This window comes from Micropterus dolomieu, linkage group LG06 (assembly GCF_021292245.1).
Source record: "Micropterus dolomieu isolate WLL.071019.BEF.003 ecotype Adirondacks linkage group LG06, ASM2129224v1, whole genome shotgun sequence".
NCBI lineage: Eukaryota > Metazoa > Chordata > Actinopteri > Centrarchiformes > Centrarchidae > Micropterus > Micropterus dolomieu.
This window is the reverse complement of record NC_060155.1, coordinates 26,213,423-26,234,235: the sequence shown is the minus strand read 5'-3', so window position 1 is coordinate 26,234,235 and position 20,813 is coordinate 26,213,423. Positions and strand designations below refer to the sequence as shown.

General features: G+C 39.0%; 1 protein-coding gene across 2 annotated transcripts in view; it reads left to right on the top strand.

Annotated features, from left to right (window-relative positions):
* brinp2 (bone morphogenetic protein/retinoic acid inducible neural-specific 2) overlaps window positions 1-20,813 on the top strand; it is a 215,118-nt gene that overhangs the window by 122,538 nt on the left and 71,767 nt on the right. For both annotated transcript variants that reach the window (XM_046052382.1, XM_046052383.1), the window contains exons 3-5: window positions 1,766-1,956; window positions 3,993-4,174; window positions 19,900-20,005. In XM_046052382.1, coding sequence (XP_045908338.1) covers window positions 1,766-1,956; window positions 3,993-4,174; window positions 19,900-20,005 — 479 coding nt within the window. The remainder of the gene's footprint in view (window positions 1-1,765; window positions 1,957-3,992; window positions 4,175-19,899; window positions 20,006-20,813) is intronic.

Here is a 20,813-nt window from a genome sequence, read left to right as displayed (position 1 = left end):
AAAATTGCATTCACTTCTGTCATAAATACTGAGGAGAGCACCAAATCTGTAGCTAAAATAGTCCACAACAAATACATAATTTACTTAATTTTGTTAGAAATGACAGCACCCCTCCTTGACTCTCCTTTATCCCCTTAACGCCTGCATTTCTTTACAATTATATAAGAAAATGTATTATTTTTGTTTTCATTTGCTTTCAAGCTGATGCTAAATTAAGCGGAGATTATTAATTTATCTATAGAACATAGAAAATATATAAATTCAGGTATGACGTAGATGAAGTAGGTTTGCGAGTTAGCGACAACAAGCATAAACAAGAAACTAGTGCTTGCAAAAGGTTCCTAGGTACGTATCGACTATGCGGTGTGATGCAAATTTGCAACAATCTGCGTTAAGGGGTTAACTTATTTTGGTCTCCCCCAACCCTGACAAAAAACAGTTAGGTTTTTAGCTACTAAATGCACCCATATGTTCACCAGCTTGTTGCTAACTGTGTCTGTCACTGGTGCTGGGCAGGTAGTGTACATTGGGTTTTCCAGAGCTTTTCTAAAGAAAACTGCTGGCTGATGCTGCTGAAAACAATCAAAGAGAGCTGTGAAACTGGAACAGCATAGTTAAGTTATGTGTTGTAAAACCAAAACAGTGAGTTAAATGCTAAAATGCTCTGTAGAGCTGAAGGGAACTGCAGTGTTGGGTGATAATTCTTTGTGGTTTTGTCACTGCGAACGACACATTTCACAAAACACATTTGACCAATTTTTCAAAATCAAATATTTTTTGTTGTTGGGGCTTTAAAAATGTTTAACTTCTAATGCAGCATTTTGATAATCATATTTCATGGCAGTGTCTGATTTAAAGTTCCTAAATATTGATACTAATTATATCACCAGGATTCAAAAGCAATCAAATCAAACTTTGAGAGCTTAATCAACATCCCACAGGTAACAACATCAATTAATTATTAGTAAATTAGTTTTTGAGATGTCATGGAAATAAATGTTAACAAACAAGACCACTACTGAGGATACTGACGGGCTGAACTGACTTTTATGTCGCAGTAATACGGAGCAACTGGATTGTATTTGGTGGGAAAAAGTGTTGGGTTGGAAGGGCAGGAAGGGAGTCTTTTTAAAGCACAAAAGTAAACAGTTATTGCCGAGACAGGCATGCAAGAGTGACCTTACTCACTTACTGCCACTTCATGGCTGAATTGCTATTGGATATCAAAACAATATATCAAGCAAATTGCAGATGACACCAACCACCTCAGATGGTTTGAGAAAACGTTTGTCTTGCTCGTAGTCCATGTAGTCCCTCCAGACGAGTCTAAAATTTCAGCAATTACCAAGGCTTCAGGTGCATTACCACCCCCCTATGGGCTAAAGTGGGGCTGACTGTGATTTGCATTTTAAACAGAGGCAGATTGCAGTCAGATTTCTGATGGGAACGGAGAAGAATATATGTGGATAAGAATAAATAAAAGTGTATAGAAATAAATTATATCCTAATACAAGACACTGGAAATGACAAAATGGGCCCTTGATTTTATAGAACAAGTCAATAAGGTATAAGAGAAAAATGTTCATAAACGTGTGACAATTTGAGTCAGAATACATTTGACCTCCTTTTATTCTGGCTTGCTGAAGTACCTTTTCAGACTCTTTTGTGTGTGTGAATGTGTCTATATGTAATGTAATGTGCTCTCCTTCTCAAATTAGAGTTAAACCGAGTGTGTATTCACCTTTTAATGTATTTATAATTTCAGGGAGTTCAGCCACTGGAAAGTGAACAGCCTGGCAACAGAGAAGAGAGATTTCCTCAAAGCTCCATTGCCCTTAGCGCCAGAGTTCTTACGCAACCTGCGGTTACTGGGGCGACGACCAACCCTGCAGCAAATCAACGAAAACCTCATCAAGAAGTATGGGACCCACTTCCTAGTTTCTGCTACCCTGGGAGGTAAGGAAGGACTGCAGACGCCACACTCACTTTTTTTCTTGGGTTAGGAAGTGTCACGACACACAAAAATAGATGAGCTACTACTTTAGGTCTCCGAGGACTTCACAGTAAAATACACTATTTACAGCCTATGTTGTGTGAAGGACCCATATACTTCCTGATGTCAGGTGAAAAGCAACTGTACCACACCTTGCACCTGCAGCATTCAACTGATGTTGTTTCCTCAGTAATTTTCCACTCATCCTTTCCTCTGATGAACATTGCGCACAGCTGCTAGAGCCTTACGAGGCAGAAAAGAGATTAAATTGAACCGTTTTTTTTAGCATATGTCTGTTTTTATTGGATTTCTTTTTTCCTCTCCGAGGAGAGAAGTAATTCACAAAACAGAAACACCAGCTGTATAAATCGTGTGCGCCTCATAAAACATGACTGAGACCTGTGTTACGTTTAGAGCGACAACCTCATGATATTGATACGCTGCTGATCCTGGTCATCAGATAGCAGGCCGGATATATGAGCACATTTTTACACTTGGCAGTTTTTTATAATGGGACTTGTAGAAAATTGATAGTGAGTATAAAAACATCTCAGCATCTAAGCATCTATTTAATCAGAGTCAGGGGGAGACTTACAAGGCCAGGTTACTCAGATAAGTCAAACCCTGTAATATACAGTGAATTTATAAAATACTTTCTCACTTTTGAGAGATATAATGGACTTTAAATTATGACAAAACACTATCATTTGAAACCAATGTTACCCATACATCTTGTTAAGCAGGCCATGGTAGCTACTGACCCTTCACACACTGTTCACATCCTGTTTCTTTCGCATACAGTCTCATAACAATCTCTCTGATATTTTAGTGATGTGTTAGGTTTGCTTTCACAGACACCTAACTTTGTCGCCACTTATCACTGGATGTATGCACTGGCGCATCAGCGTGGGAGCACAGATGAATCCAGTGGCAGACAGATAGACTCTGTATGTAATTAACTGTCTCAACTAAATGGGCAGAGCCAATCTGCATACTGAACAGACTGTGGCTGAGTGAATGCCCACATCTCTCATCTCAGTTTTTACTCTTTTGTTCTACTGTTTTCATCTCTTTCTTTCTTGCCACGGTTACATTGAGCTGTTTTTGCATAAATATTAGCTGGGTTGAAGTGAATTTATTCAGATATCAACATATCAAAAATTAAAAAATGTAAATAATCAGTCAGTTAAATGGTACTTTTGGGAAGCTAAGCAAAGAAGAGTTCTTGGTAATAAAAACTTCAATTATTTGATTATTAACAGAAAGTAGTGTGCTTGACATGCACACCGACCCGTTACATCGTGTGCCCCCCCCCCCCCCCCCCCCCCCCCCCCCCGCATTACGCTCCTCTCCACCTCCCAAAATATATTTTTAAGTAAAAAAAACACATTATGCTCATTAACAATTAGTGCATCCGTGGTAATGTTGATTGATGCGCCAAGCATGCAAGGCGCAGCTGGTCCTAAGATTTCTCTGTAGATGTCAGTAGGTGCTAAGGGTACTGCAACAATTCCCCCACCTCCAGGTGGCTGAGAACATTTGTATTGTTTTGTTTAGTTCTGTCGTGTTATACCCCACATCTCCCAGTTCCTGTCCCTTGCAATATCTTTTGTTTTAATTATTGTGAGCAGAGTGAGTTTCCCCAGATGGTTCCCTGTAACCTATTTCCTATAGTGTCCTATAAATATAATATATATATATATATATATATATATATATATATATATATATATAATATCATTTCCATTAGTTGCCGTTTATAATGACTAATGAGTAAAAACCATCACGGGACATGGAAAAATACAACCTATTGTGTTTTTGGTATGACTTCAGTGTTAACAGTCCTATAATTGTCCAATTAAAGGGAATCGAAGTGTAATAGTGATACTTTATTCAATAATAAGTATTATAAATACACATTTTTTTTCATTACAGTTCACTGTAAAATAATCAAATAGAGTTCAGGTGACTGAAAGACTGACTAGATTTTGATCTACAGGGGAGGAGTCTTTGACCATTTTCCTGGATAAGCAGAAGCTGAATAAGAAGTCAGAGGGTAACGGCAACAGTTCAGTGGTGTCTCTGGAGCTGCTCCATCAGCTGGCTGCTTCCTACTTCACAGATCGCGAGAGCACCCTAAGACGACTGCACCACCTCCAGATCGCCACCTCTGCTATCAAGGTACTGTCAACATGTATGCAGGGAGGGACTAAGCCTACTTGCTAAGCCTACTACAGTACATATTATTTACTTTCAAGCTGTGCTGTAAAATGTCTGTTTCAATATACGGCACCTATGCAAATGCGTTGTTTATTTGCTATATGCACAGTCGTGTTTGCAGCTCTCCAGTTCCACAAAACACCACCCATCAAGGTAGACACGCAAACATTAACGCTCCTTTGGGATGTATTACTCTGTGCTGCATCTATAACAAGTAGTTCTGCTTGCTCTCAAGGTATGCACACAAACAATCTTTTTTAAAGATTATTTTCAAGGTGCATCATTGCTCAAAAGCTGGGGCAGAGACGAGAGAGAGCTTGCAAGGGCATTTTTTAAAAATGGCAGGCTGGATTAAAAGTACATTGTATACATTGTAGCCCACAGAGGCACTAAAACATGGCAAATGTCAAGTTTATTTAAAGTCCCAGTGGGAATCCTTTATTTATATATACTGTATTGTACTGTATACCATCTGGACTTGGTTACAGGAAGTTGTGTGCTCTCCTCTAGGTGTGCGTGCACTCTTATCACTTGAGGTTTAAAACACCTGGCAATTATCTTTAGTTTTGCAAAAAGCTGTTTGGTTTTAACACAGCATCTTTTTATAGCACATAAGCCAAATGATTTAGTTTACCTGCACACTCATCACTTGACTCCCCGAGATGTGTCATCTACCCAAAATCCACCACCAGGCTTTTACTAGCTCAACATTAACTGCAAAGATGAACAGTTTTGTTAAAAATCCACTCAGCAAACACAGAAACCTAAATCATATTATCTCCTCTGCATGGTTTTACCTGGTTAAAATCTTTTTTTCATATGGCAACTGGCAGCAAAGCATAACCAAGTGATACATTTTTCACATCGGAACAGATCTGTTGGCTTTCATGCGGTGACAGCAGGTGTGTGGGTGGGTGGACTGTGCTTTCATGCTTCAACTTAAATAGCAAATCTGATGGAAATGAGTAATTGCTAAGTGTCAGCATTGTGTGTACCTTGTATAAGGTGGCTCAATTCCAAGTGCCGTCGCTGAAAACGCTGTTTCTGGCTTGCAGTATGCAGAGGTGAGATTGACCATTTTTGTTCCCAGTAGTCACTTTAAAAGCGACACTGAAGCACTTTGCATGAAAATGTATTTTCATGCAAAGCATTGAATGGTTGTGTATAAGAAACGGGAAACACAAAGGTCTCCTGGACTCAACACAAATTGCTATAACCTATATAGAAAAGTTTCATTAGTATAAGAACATGAAATTGAATTAGAATTTATATAACATAATTTTAAAGAAATATTTGTTGCACAACATTTTCACAACATATTTGCTATAGGGAATCTGAATCTGAGTGAAAACAACATCTAGACAAACTTTACTGCAGTGCAGGTTGTACTCGCAGTCAAAAAGAAATAAAGAAAACTTCTGCAGGCTGAGACCAACAACGTTTGTATTGACAAGCTTTATCACAAAAAACGGTCACTTTAATAAACAAGCAAACATAACAAATAGGAATTTTCTTGCTTACTGAAGTATGCTAAGTATTTAGGCTGCATCTTATTACAGCTGCAACATAAGGCCACAAAAACACATTATCTGCTAAGCCTGAATTAATTATGAACTACTTAGTTTGACACATTTGTGTCTGTGGGGAGAGGCTAATGAGTGACTGTTGCAATAAAACTATCCGATATCTTTCACAAAGAAGTCAGCAATTGTAGATAAGTAAATAGCGATCTGTTTTCTGCATCAGTTAGTCTGATTTCAATCCATCCAGTGATATTCTGTGAAATACATTTTGTACAAATTCAGCTACACACTGCTTCTCATGCCTACCTAACGGCATGTCTTCAGTCAAAATATTGACAGTCAGTTTCTGACAATTTGTCAGATCCTGGGGTTTTGTCTGAGTGGAGCTGTGTTTGTCAGAGTAAGGCAAAACTCAATATGATATGAAGAGAATTTAATTAGACTAAGAGGATGCAAAACGTGACACGATAAGTTATTTTTACAGTGGTGGAAAATAGGGATGTCTTTAAGGTTCTATAAATTAAGGATGTTGAACATTAATATAGCAGCAAACAGTGATTTGCTATGTAAAGATATAGTGGAGTAATGGCATCCTGAACAGAGTAATCTGTAATCTGAGCTCCTCTGTTCTCTGCTGTTCTTTTTTTTTGGAGTCCCTCCCATTGAAACTACTAGACTCTAACCTTTAATAGTACTTTTGTTGCCTAAACCTAACCAAACCGTGACCGTTTCACAACGTTAACCATGTGTTAAGAAAGGTGTCTCATACAGATGCTGGAGGGTAGCTTGTGTATGTGTATGAGACACCGACAAACAAACACCCAAACCCAAACTATAATCTTTTCCTAAACCTAAGCAAAGTCGTTTTGGTGCCCTAGTGTTAATAATTACGCTACATGGATTTTGGTCACTCGTCAGATTATTGAAATAGCTTCTTACCAATCTGATACTATTTTAACTGATGTGATTTTAAAGTAAAAGAAAATGATGTAGTAATAACAATAACTCTAGTAAACTTAGAGATGAACAATTACAAACCAGTCAACAGTAGCAGACCCCATGGACCCCAAAAGTCCCAGGATTATTGTGTCTGTTTACATAATTATACAATTATATAATTTAACAATTGCACATTTGTAATGAATGTTTCTTGTAAAGGGGCCTTGTGTCAAATCTAGTTTTACGATTTAGTTAGCTGGACCTCCAAAACCGTCAGGTGTTAAGTTACTCTTTAAGGAATATACATCATGAGCACAATAAACAGTAAACAAAGAGTTGTCTATGAAGATTCTCAGTCATCCAGGTCATAGTTATCCAAAGAAGGTTAAAGTCAAGGGCAACTGAACTTGGTTGAAGATACTGGAAGATGTTTCGTCCCTCATCCAAAGGACTTCTTCAGTTCTGGCAGGGAAACTCAGCTATATAAACAAAGAGTTGTTTTTAATCAGATTTCTTCAAACAAAATGGCACATACAGAAAACTGTGGCAAAAGCTGGATTATCAACCAATAAAACAGGCAACTGACCCGGGCCCCAGAACCTTCATGGCCCAAGATTGTCTGTGTGACAGGTATTTTGTGGTAATTTTATTTTATCACATTAGTGAACTCAAGAAAAAAACTTACTGGTAGTTACTCTGCAAAATCACCATTACTGTGGGTTCCTGTCAGGAAGTGGAGAAAAAGGACATAGCTAAAAAAGAAAGAATTGCTGTAAAGTGCATGATGGAGAATTTCTACAGTACGCACTCTAGTTTCCCTCATCTCTGCTGCACCAGCTGTCAGTAGCAAGGACAAACCAATGACTCCAAACTATTTTAAAGAGTAGAAAGACCTCCTGTCCGCCCACTTCATACATTTCTTGCAGTTTTGTGACGGGTAAAGTTTATCAAAAGTAACATAAAAAGGAGAGCTAGATGCAACAGCATAACATAAGGAGGGGAACCGAAGCTGCCCCAAAGGTATTATATGCCATCAAAGAAAGAAACAGAGTTGTCACTGCCCAAGCTCAAGAGACTCAGACTGAGAGGAACAAATCAACCTAAATTACAATTCAATGCCTTTGTTGTCAGGTGAAAACATTTTATTCCAACAAAGTCTTAAATGAAGAAAACCACATTTCCATTTTTGCAAGAATACAGTACAACATTCAGCATGTGTTTTATTAAATTAAAATTAAAAATTAAAATAATGTTCCTTGCTTTGCCCATTTTGTGTGTGCTCTGAAAAATAAAGAGTGTAAAGAGTATAAACCGAGAGGAAAGTTGTAAGACCAGACAAGGGCAAAGGCGTTTCAACGCTGGAGAAACCTCAGAGCACAGAAGGTGTGTATTTGTTTGGCAGTTGAGCTCAAATATCAACAATCCTTCTGCAGATTCACTTACTCTCCCTTTAATAAATTTGTGTGTTTGTCCATACTTTCCCCACTGGTTTAGAGTTGGCAGGCTTAGTTGGAAAAAGGTGACATCACATGCTTCTGTGCATCAATCAGAATTCAGCAACATTTGAATCAGACAGTTTGACAATCAAACTCTTGCTTTTATTGCTGCTTATTCAGTCATGAACTCTCTTACAGAGAAAATTTGTGGGTGCTTTAAATCTTCTCAAGTCTATTGTTCCATCCATGTAGTCATTCATTTTCTGCTGCATATCAGGGTCAGAGTGACAGCAGGCTAGTCTGCCATAACCTCCAGCTTCTCCTGAGGGATCCCAACACCTTTCCAAGCCACATGAGATACACAGTATAATCTTTCTAGCATGTTCTGGGTTTATCCCCGGGTCTCCAATAACTTGGCAATGCCCAGAAAACCTGCCAAAGTTTACATGGGTATATTTGTAAAAACTTTTAGGAATTTGGACTTCAGCTCTTCAATACTTCTATAACTAAGCAATCTAATGAACTCATATTACATGAATAAACAAATGCATCCAAAATGGTTATACATAGCTTAAGGACTATGCAACATATGTGTATATTTGTTTTATTAATTGTCATCAGGATTAATAATTTAATGTCACATTAAAATCAAAATCGCATTCAAATCAAAAAATTTTAAATGCTCAAATGAAACTGATTACCTGTTTATGATCACAGGAATAAATCAGCTGTTCTCCTTGGAGACTCACAGGCAGGTAAATAGTCCTGTTGTTTGGCAATTACAAACACCAAGTGATTCTGCACACCCGCCTACACACACACACACACACACACACACACACACACAACTCCCACTTGAAGAGAATCCTTTACATGTTCCTGCTAAATGAGGATCTCTAGTATGCAAGCCACCTGTCGGGCCATGTTCTGCCAGATCAACTAGTCACCCAAGAGGAAGCGACACTGAGTGGGATGTACTTGACCTGTGTCCATGTGCGCCTCTGGGCTCTTTGTCGCTGCAGCACCGAGTAGGAGGTGGGAGTGAAATACATTATCTTTATCTCCAGCAATAAAGTGGAGAAACCTCAATCACATATCCAAAATACAGTTATGTGAGACAAAAAAAGACCTTTGTAACATCTCTGAAATGAGAGAGGATCTGGCTCTGTATGATGCAAGGAAGGCAGAGTATTTTTACCACAGCACTGCAATTGTCAAGAGCCAAAATCAGCAGGGAAACTGCAGTCACTCCACGATAAAACCACATCATGTTGTAGTAAAAAGCATTTTGTAAATTAAATTTTTTCTTCACCATATACAGTGATGAAGATGAGGAAAAGATAAAATTATTGTTATTATTGTTGTTACATTACTCTCCTGAATTTCTTTATGGTGTAAAAATTACATTTAATGAGGAGGAAAAAAAGGTAAAAAAAATAGCAATTTTCATAGTCCCTAGTATGTATGTAAGTATGTATATAGCAGTCGGTGTTTGGGATGTGAGGAAACAAAGTCATAAATTCTAATTTTTTTATCGCATACAAATAGTGCATTTGTTAGGGACTATTGCGGACCAATACATATTTTATAGAGAGGTGTTTAAAATGGTTTGCCCTTCCCATTTACATACAAGAGGGTGGCAGAAAATAAGACAAACAAAATACTATTATGAAAACCATTATGAAACACAATTGAATAATACCTATATGATAAAAATAGACTTTATGGCTAAACTCTGGATTGCATTAGATTGTACAGGTATACCTAATAAAGTGACCACTGAGTGTAGAACATTACATGCCTCATACTTTAAATGAGAAAAGTAGTTTTAACAAGACGTGCAAACTTCTGATGCATGCAGCTTAAATAAAGAGGTTACATCAGTGTAAGAACGTAAATTATGGTTTTTAACAATTTATTAGTTGAGTAATGTAATATTACTGCTGCAATAGGAGCAGTAATGCATAACTTCACTGCAATAAAGAAATTATATTACCTGTTTCAATAATGCACATTGTTTAAAAAAATCTAACACAAAATGGTCCAGGTTGAATGATACTCTAAGTGAAGGACTCTTGGGAGTTTTCAGCAAAGGCAGAGAAGGGGGTGGGAGCTCTCAGGTGGATTATCATCTAAGTTAGAAACAAGCCCAGCGTGTGTTCAGTGTAGCACAGCTGAAATGAAATGCATTACCTCTAAAGCTTTCATGGTTTCTACAAACAAAGAAAGTGAAATATATATTATGGTAGACTACGGGGAATACATTGTGATCGTAGAAATCACAATTAACTTTAGAAAAATAGAGATCAAGCAATAATTGAAAAAATAAATACTCAAAATTTTTTGCATTAAGTCATAAATACTTAAATCTACAGTAGAGCCCATCCAATATGGGATTTTTTAAGACCAATACTGATATCAATCTTTGAGGATTTTAAAATCCGACATACCAAAATATAAGTATATTTTTTTATATTTATATAATATATAAATATAATAAGATTCAGTGTCTTTTTGGAAACATATAACATAAACAAAGGTTATGCCAAACATTTGTTATGTTATGAGATGACACCAAGCTAACAGAATGCTAAACAAAAGTACAACAAAATATATTGAAGTTGTAATAAATAAGAGTCAAATGTTGTATTCAAATGTATAATATTGTGTGGGCCTGCCAAACAGGAACTATAAATAAATAAAAAAAACTAATATACTACTAGTAGTGCTAACTATATTAATAATAAGAGGAAGAATATTAAGAATACCGTATATTATTACGCTTCTTCTGCAACAATGAAGTTAAAAGGACCATCGCATTGTGTGATGATTTGCGGGGAGGGGCTTTTCTCTTTCACTCTGTTTGGATGCAACTCACAAATGTGCCGAAAAGTATGTCATTTAAAAGACAAAATAACAAACAGCAGTGATACTATTTCTAATAGTGGATGGGCAGATTTTGATATGTCATCATGTGGGATGGGGAATCTTGGGGTTCCCGGGGCCTCTCTGAACGTCATCCTGTGAGTCTTGTATTCGACAAAGTCGTCAACAATCTGCTCTTGGTTCAACTTCTTTGCTTATCTATTCTCAGTTCATATTATAACCAGTCTGCTTAGCCTCTGTGTTTCAATAAAACCAGTCCACCACTCATACTGGTTTCCTCCTGTGGTCATAAATCTCCAGTATTTCTCCTGAAGACAAATGTTCACAAATTTGTTTCCTTTCCATTGCCTTCTTTACTGTTTCCACCCACACGAGTAGCATGCACGTGATGCAGAAGAAAGCTCACGACATAGAATATTCATCCACAAATAAATATGAAAAAAAAACAATAAATATGCACACAATGTATGACTCCTGAACATACAAATAAATGAATGTGTGGGGGTGGTGATGGCGGATAGATAAGATGCTTGCCTTTGTTGGGAGACCTGGGCTCGATTCCCACTGTGAGACATCCACCATTGTGTCGCTGAGCAAGACACTGAACCCCTACTTGCTCCAGAGGCGTGCGACCTCTAACATGTTTAGCAATTGTAAGTCGCTTTGGATAAAAGTGTCAGCGAAATGAATAAATGTAAATGAATGCATAAAGGTGACTAATGATAGGCTAAATACATACATAATAAGTGGAAACCAGGAAACAAGTGAAAGGAACCTTTTAAGATGAAATTTTAAGACACCAGTCAGCAGTTTAGAGATAGCTTAATTGAAGCCAAAGGACATGATTGGGAATTATTATTAGTTAATCATCTAAAGCTAATATCATAATCGATAACTGTAATATAACATTTTTTAATTACTCTTGAGTTAGCATAAACCCCCAAATCACGGGAAAAGTTCAGATGGCCAGAGGCTGAGCTGGAAGGGTGAGCGAGGCGCAGTCGATTCTCCTGTGTGGGCCACTCAGACATTCTTGGATGTGCTCGGTCCCTCGTCACAGCTTAGAAATACTTCTCTCTCTCCCCCGTACGTAGATCCCACGCTGACTACATCTTCACACACCACGTGACAGTGTGCAGCATTCAGTTTCTTCGGTTCTAATTTTTGTTGTGTTAGAACACAGATGATGAGCAGGCTTTGACCTCCAGCTCGTTCTGTCCTCTGCCGGAGGAGACACGAGCAGAAAAGGGGAGAGCGGAAAAGGAAGAGGTCTGTTCTCCAGGCACTTTTCCTCTTCCACTCTCCGGAGGCACCAGAGAGTTAAGAGAAAAACAACAGAACAAGAAAGCAATAGCAAGCTTTCTTCCTCTGGTTTTGTAGTCTTCTCTCCAGGGGGTGGAGCTGTCAGATGTCGTCAGAGTGAAATGTATTGCCCAATGTGTGCAATACTCAAACTGAGATATATAAAGTATATGTGCTGTTGCAATGAAAATCATTCAACCCCCACTGCAAATCAGGTTTAGTGTCAAAATTTACAGATGTTCAGCTGTTTACAATGAACAAATCCAACAGCTCAATACAACGGATGCTTGTAGTGCCCCCCCAAAGGCACTGATCAAATCCCACCAGATATTTTCTCTGGGGTTCAAGTCAGGTGACTGTGATGGCCACTGTAGAATCTTCCAGGACTTCCTCCTCAACCAAACCTTGGTGGAATTTGAGATATGCTTGGAATAATTGTCCTGTTGTAAGGTCCAATGACGCCCAAGATTCAGCTTCCTCCCAGATGGCATGATGTTTACTTCATACCTCATTCATCTTGCCTTCCACGCGCTGTAGGTTTCCAGTGCCAAATGATGTAAAGCAGCCCCAGAGCATCACCAAGCCGCGGCCTTCTCTTGTACCTTTGGGTCAGTAGTGGTGTACGACTTGGAGTTCAGGCATGGAAACTGTCTACATTCAGTAGGCGCCTTATTATACTCCCTGAAACCTCAGTGCCTCTTGCCACCAAGTCTTGCTGCAAGACTTTTGCAGTCACTCAATGTTTTTTCACAACCTGCCTTCTCAGACATCTGGTAGCAGAATTTATAGTTTCCTTTCTCTGCCCCGTCCAGGTAGTGTGACTCACTGTTCCTTTAACTTTGAACTCACAAACTATGCTTCGAACAGTGTCTCTAGGAACATTCAGTGCCTTCACTATCTTTTTGTATCCTGTTCCTTGTTTGTGAAGGACAATGATCTCTTCTCTCCTCTTTTGACTTATTTCTGTTAGCCATATTTCTAACATGCAGTAAAATGTGACACTGAACAAACCCTTAATCAGTTGAGGTATTTCATGTGTTACAGCTCAAGCACACCTGGTGGCACTAATAAAGCCCTTTATGAGTGGCATCAGGGGAGCATGAGAAAATACCTGTTTTGCATTTTTGTGCTGTTGTTAAGGATTTTATTCAGGGGTTGAATAATTTTGAGAGTGAAGAAGTCAAAGTTGCATTTTCAGTTGAAAACACTTTAAGAATTTGCTGTGTTGAGCTATTTCAATAGCTTTTGTTTGATTTGTTCATTGTAATCATCTGAAAGTCTATAAAGTTTGACAATAAACCTGATTTGCTGTGGGGATTGAATAATTTTAATTGCAACTGTATAGTCACATTAATGAGAACAATAAAATCAATACAAATGATTTTTGAATCCCAGGGATGTGTCTTTTTATCTCTTACTTGAGAGGGATGAGAAGGGGAGGGGTAAACAGCCCCTGAACAGCAGACACACACAGTCCTCTGTAGGTCCTTGGCAGAACTAAATTAAATCATACATAATCCTTTGTCACAAAGAAAGATTTAAAAATTCTTATCGCGCTACACCACAGTATGTTGCTTGAGGCAGGAGCTGCAGACATTCTGTCCATCTCCAGTTTGTGATCAAGACTTTTCCAAAAACCCTCAGCATTGTTATGTTGCTATGGCAAAACTCAGCACTGTCTGCAGACACCCAGCAGGAAACCGTAACTGCTGAACTCAGCTGTGCTGCTTTAAAGATAATGAACCGGTGTTGTTTTGGCCAAACACTTGTGACCATGTGCATTCCTTTGCAGTTGGTGCCATATGAAACATCAGTAAGTCCTTAAATGCCAAGATTATTCTGAGTCAAGAATTAAACAAATTTACAGCAATAAAATGTATGCACTTTTCGTTTGTTAGGGAGATTTAAATATCATGTCTGTTTCAAGTCTCAACCTTCATGTTAAGCAACCGAGGTCGTTAAGGCCAATGCAAGTGACTCAAGTTACAGTTCCTTTAATGGCCACCAGGCGTTGCCATCCATCCATCGTCAACCACTTGCGGCGGACTCACACAGGAGGCGTATGCGCCGCGTTACGGCTGCGCCATGGCTGCCGGAGCAAATCGCCGCCATTGTAGTCAATGCTTGTGCTCACACCTGAAGCGCCGCAGCACGGCCCAGAAGCAGCCCAGTAGCGTCTCTCCGCTCCGCTGCGCGAAGAATAGGCAGCCAGTCAATTTTTGACGGAAGATGCGTCAAGCAGCAGCAGGAAGTCAGACACAGAAACGGCAAAGAGAAGATAAAATACCTTGTATCAACAATAAACACAGTTAAAACAGACCAAAAAAGAAACAATTTAGCTATGTAGCCTTCTTAACCACTGTAGAAGCACAAAAGGACAACTTACCAAATCAACTAAATCTAAACACTTCAGCAAAATCAGGTTGGCAAAACGTTCTTATTCTGAAATGCTCCATGTGGGAAATTCAGCCCTGCAGGGAACTGGGAAAACAGTTCACGGAGCACTGTGATCGGTTGTCAACAATGTACGGCAGGCTCTGCTGCTGAAACACTTCTGAAACGCTTCCAGTGTGAGTTGATGCCGGGCTGAGGACGGGTCAAAACTGTGGCGCAGCCGCGTGAGTCCGGGGTTATCCTGCGTACAGGGTCAGGGGGGCTGGAGCCAATCCCAGCTGACATCGGGCGAAAGGCGGGGTACACCCTGGACAGGTTGCCAATCCATCGCAGGGCCACACATAGACAAACAACCAGTCACACCTAAGGACAATTTTAGGGTCACCAATTAACCTAGTCTGCATGTCTTTAGACAGAGCACCCGGAGAGAACCCACGCAGACGGGGGAGAATAAGCAAACTCCACAACTGGGATATGAACCCACGACATTCTTGCTGTGAGGAGACAGCACTAACCACTGCATTACTGTGCCGCCCCCAACAGGCGTTGGCCCAAAGTAATTCTACCTGTACTGGTCTTAATGGGAAAACACAGAAATTCACTCTAATGATTCAAACATGAAATAAATTGAATAATAATTTGATGATGTTTATGAGGTTATTAGCTCAGCCAGCAAATATTTGCAAGACAGTTATCACATTATGATTGTTTCTGCGGTGCTCAGTGTTTTAGTAAGCTTTTAACCAGGCAAAAACATGTCTTATAGCTGAGCTGACTACAGTACTTTCAGTCACCAGCTGCTCTGCTAAAAGCTACTGATTCAGTCATTGACGATGGTGATTCACTGTAGTCAGTTCACTTTGAAAATTTTGTGTAAAACCTAAGTTTGTACAAGTAGTTATTAGCAGTAGCTAGCGAGCAACATGCTGTGTGTGATATTTTTCCTCCAGTCAGCTCTCATATTCTTCTTGTCTGTGTATCTTTATGAAGTGGAATCACATAACTTAAGGATAAGTGCGAATTTTCCACCGCAACATTTTCATACTCACACAAATATGCGCCTTTATAAGCAACGTGCGGACTGAACACATTTTTAGAGGCTACGTTCAATTTGAATAGGGAACTGATATTGTTCCACAGTTGATACAAATACATGAATGAGATGCAGAGCAGACATTATCTGTGTCCACATGTGGCTTGAACAACAACCCAAAACTGCCTCTTTCCCCTCCACTAATCTCCCTTTTCTTCTTGCCTTTATTGCTTGCTAATCTTTAACTACATCTCAGCGCCATCTATTTTTTTCAAGATGTTTGATAGATGTTTGAGATGTGTATCTTTGTAGCGGCTTGAAGGCTAACATTTATTTTGATAGTAGATGCAATCTTAAAGCAAGGCGGAGTGTGAAGATGTGATGGACAAGGCTATTTTAAGGACGACATTACTTTTTTTATTTGTCAGATTGTGTGATCATCTTGTGCTAATTGTATGATATTGATCACTCATTGTGGAAATTAACTATTTGTTTTATCCTTGCAATTATTTCTGAATGTTCTTTTTCATTCTTTCTTTCCCTTGTGCCTTTAATCCTCATGTTCTTTTTCTCTCGTGCAGTCTCTGACACTTTTTGCCTCTTCTCTCTTTTATATGGTTGACCTTTATCTCTCTTTCTCTATGTCTTTCTCATTGTTGTCTGTTTTTTATTTTTTCCTCAATTAGCAATCCTACAGCAGAGCATCTTATAATGTGTCAAGTAGGATAATGTCTACATATACAGTATCTTAGCAGCACTAATATCCTGGTCAGATGCTTAATAATAATAATAATAATAATAATAATAATCTTTTCACCTCAGAGAAGAACTTGGGTTTATTTGTTCTTGTAGGAGAAAATACTTCATTTAGTTCCTACTGACACACATATCACATATAACTGTAAGTGAGGTTCTCTCTTCTTTGTTCTGTTGGTGATAATGCTGCGTTCAATCCAGGCTGCTTATAAAACTGAATATCGATAAGGAATTATGTAACTTTAACCTGTTTATCACTTACAGAGCACAACCATGTAATGCGCAATGCAATTAATGACAACTATTGTAAGTCAACACACCCCATAGACTCTCAAACCACTGTCAAATTAATTAAATCAACACTTTTCAGAGCAGAAACAACCTTTCAGTCAATAGGTAGAGGCTGGAGTCACTTTCTGGCAAGTAAAATACTGCATGTAACCATTTAAAGGTATTTTAACAGGTAAAAAGGACTGAATTGGTTTGTACACATCAGAGTCAGAGTTTGGTCAGAGTCTGAAGTCTTTTGAGGTCGAGTCTCAAGTTGAGTCTCAAGTCACTGTGTGTGAGACAAAGTGCGTCTCGAGTCTGAGTCTCAAACTTGAGTCCCCATCTCTGCTTCATTTGTCATTGATCCACTCTGAATTTGTGTAGATGAATCATGTTGGAATAAGGAATCATTATAAGAAAACAATGTTGGCCTTAGTTGTGATGAATTCACAACAATAGTTATCTCATTGTGCTTTTCATATAGAGCAGGCCTAGACCATACTCTTTTAGATATTATTTACAGAGACACAACAATTCCCACCATAAGCAAGCACTTGGCGACAGAGGCAAGGAAAAACTTCCTCAAGAGGCTGAAACCTCAAGCAGAATCACGGCTCAAGGTGGGCGGTCCTCTACCTCGAGCGATTGGAGTTGAGGGAGAGAGAGAGAGAGAGAGGAGCTCAGTGCATCATGGCAGTCTTTGCCTATAGCAGCATAAATAAGGGATGGTTCTAGACTCACCTGAGCCAGCCCTAACATTATATTGAAGTTTGTTTAATATGAGAGTTAAAAGACATGTCCTGATCAAAGATAACTCTGAGATTCCTCACAATGGTGCTGGAGGCAAGTGCGATGCCATTCAGAGTAACTACATCTTTAGATAATGTGTCTCAAAGTGATGTGCCCCAGCAAATTAATTTCAGTTTTATCTGAGTTTAACATTAGAAAATTACAGGTCATCCGGATTTTTACATCCCGAAGTCACACTTGAAGTTTTGCTAACTGATTAGTTTCATCTGATTTGATTGATAGATATAATTGAGTATCATCTGCATAACATTGAGTGTTTCCTGATAATATTGCCCAGGCAGACAGGATTGGTCCGAGCAAAGATCCTTGTGGAACTCTGTGTCTAACATTGCCGTGCATGGAGGATTCATCATTGTACAGCATGTACATGCTGAGATTGATCTGAATAATAGGACTTAAACCAGCTTAGAGTTGCTTTACTGCCAATTGAGTGTTCCAGTCTAATAATCTAGTAATAGGATATGATGGTCAAGTACTGAGGCAAGTCTTTGTCTGATGCAATTTGAAGGTCATTAGTAATGTTCACCAGTGCTATTTGGCAACTGCTTTCGCAAGAATCTTACAGAGAACAGAAGGTTAGAAAGCGGGCTATAGTTGGCTAAAACCCCTGGATCAAGAGTGGGCTTTATAAAGAGAGCTTTAATTACAGCTACTTTAAAAGACTGTGGCACCTAGCCTGTTAATACAGATAGATTGATCATATCTAGTAAAGAAGTACTGACTAACATAAAACTAAAAGCAGCCTAGCTGGGATGGGGTCTGAGAGACAGGTTGATAGTTTTGATGAAGAAATTACTGCAGTTAGTTGGTAAAGCTTGAGGGAAACAAAGCAGTCTACTACTTTTAACCATAAAATAACTGTATAATTCTATGGTTGCCATGTCACTAATATGCATATTACAGCATATTTAATGATATATTGCCTACTGACAAAAAATAAAATTTTATAATAATAAAAAAATATTAAAGTCTTTGTTTGTGCGGGGTGAGACAAGTTTATATGAACATACATGTGAATTATTGACCTTTTATTATGAAAAAGAAAAAAATCCTTGAAATGTATTATTACAAAGAGTGGCAATCCTTTTAACATGTTGTGGCACTGTCCCAAATACTGTACATAAATATTTAAATATATACTAGGACATTCTGCCCAGTATTCACCTCTTATGGATGATCACAAAATAGTTCCAATGTAAATATCACCTACATTATATCAAATATAATATTAAGTGCCTAATAACACACAGTATCGATTAAAAAAATAATGGATATGAAGGAGACAGAATCTACGCATTTATGTTCAAGTGACAAAACCTTCTGGTGGATGTAGTAACTATGAAGAGAGCAAAGGAAGAAGTCAGGTGACGTTAGAGTGACAAATCCACCTAGGGAGGGAGACCTGTAAATCACCTCGTTACTGTATGCTCTCTGAGGCTGTATTCGGTCTGATTCACTGGGAAGCTGCTGAGCCCGTCTCTGTTGCCTGGATGCTTGGCTCTAGTTCTGGTGCCCATTGCAAACTTAGTCAGCTAAAACCTAGTTCACACTACACGATTTTAAGGCCGGTTTGCCAGTCGCCGAGCTCGCCGACCATCAGGCTAGGATTGGGGGCAGCGATCGATCGGTGCTCACCAGTCGTTATGTGTGAACTACTCAACAATGCATCAAAACAGCTCACTGATGCATTGCCAACGCCAGCCAGATATCTGCCGTGCTACAGATCTGGAGGAGTTGGCCAACTCGACATACACATCAAGCCAGTGTGAGAAGGCAGCTGGCAGAGCAGGCCTTACAAGATAGCAAGTTGTGTAGTGTGAACAGCACAGTGATCTGCCCATGTTAAAAGTTGCCAGCATGGCTAAATGAGCTCACTAGCTAACGGCAGTTTGCAACAGTTGAACTGAAATGTGATATGCTGCCCCCTGTTTTTTTTGTAGTATGAAACCGACAGGGGAAGAGGTAGTAGGTAACATGTCTGACTTAATGAGACCGTCCCTTTGCATCTTTGATTTTGTTACCACAAAGTTAAAATCATCTTCCACACCTGCACTCTCCCTCCCTTCCACTGTTCTTCACAACGCAGCCGGCACATTGCAGGCAGCTGTGGCTGCAGGTGTGGGAGTGAAGCAAAATATGGCGATAGTTTTCTATGCTGTCAGAGGGCTCTGCAATATCCAGTCCTCTGCCTACCTTTACGTACTTCACCTGCCACAAGCTGTACTTGACTGCCAGAAATGGAACAAACATCTGCCTCATTTACTGCTAATGTGGCATTATAAAAAAGCAAAGACAAACATGTATTGTAAATAGATCTGTCCTTCTTGTGTTTCCTAGGTAACTGAAACAAGGACAGGCCCTCTCGGCTGCAGTAACTACGACAGCTTGGATTCAGTTAGCTCGGTGTTGGTGCACAGCCCGGAAAATAAGATTCACCTAAAGGGTAAGGCTGGAGAACACACGCACACATACACATATATATATATGTGTGTGTATATATATATATATATATATATGTAAATATATATATATATATATATATATATATATATATATACACACACACACACACAGGTGCTGGTCATATGATTAGAATATTATCAAAAAGTTGATTTATTTCAGTAATTTCATTGAAAAAATTAAACTTGGATATTATATTCATTCATTACACACAGACTGATATATTTCAAATGTTTATTTCATTTAATTGTGATGATTAAAAGTGAAAACTAATGAAAATCCCAAATTCAGTATCTCTACGAAAATTAGAATAGTACTTAAGACCAATACAAAAAAAGGATTTTTAGAAATGTTGGCCAACTGAAAAGTATGAACATGAAAAGTATGAGCATGTACAGCACTCAATACTTAGTTGGGGCTCCTTTTGCCTGAATTACTGCAGCAATGCGGCGTGGCATGGAGTCGATCAGTCTGTGGCACTGCTCAGGTGTTATGAGAGCCCAGGTTGCTCTGATAGTGGCCTTCAGCTCTTCTGCATTGTTGGGTCTGGCGTATCGCATCTTCCTCTTCACAATACCCCATAGATTTTCTATAGGGTTAAGGTCAGGCCAGTTTACTGGCCAATTAAGAACAGGGATACCATGGTCCTTAAACCAGGTACTGGTAGCTTTGGCACTGTGTGCAGGTGCCAAGTCCTGTTGGAAAATGAAATCTGCATCTCCATAAAGTTGGTCAGCAGCAGGAAGCATGAAGTGCTCTAAAACTTCCTGGTAGACGGCTGCGTTGACCTT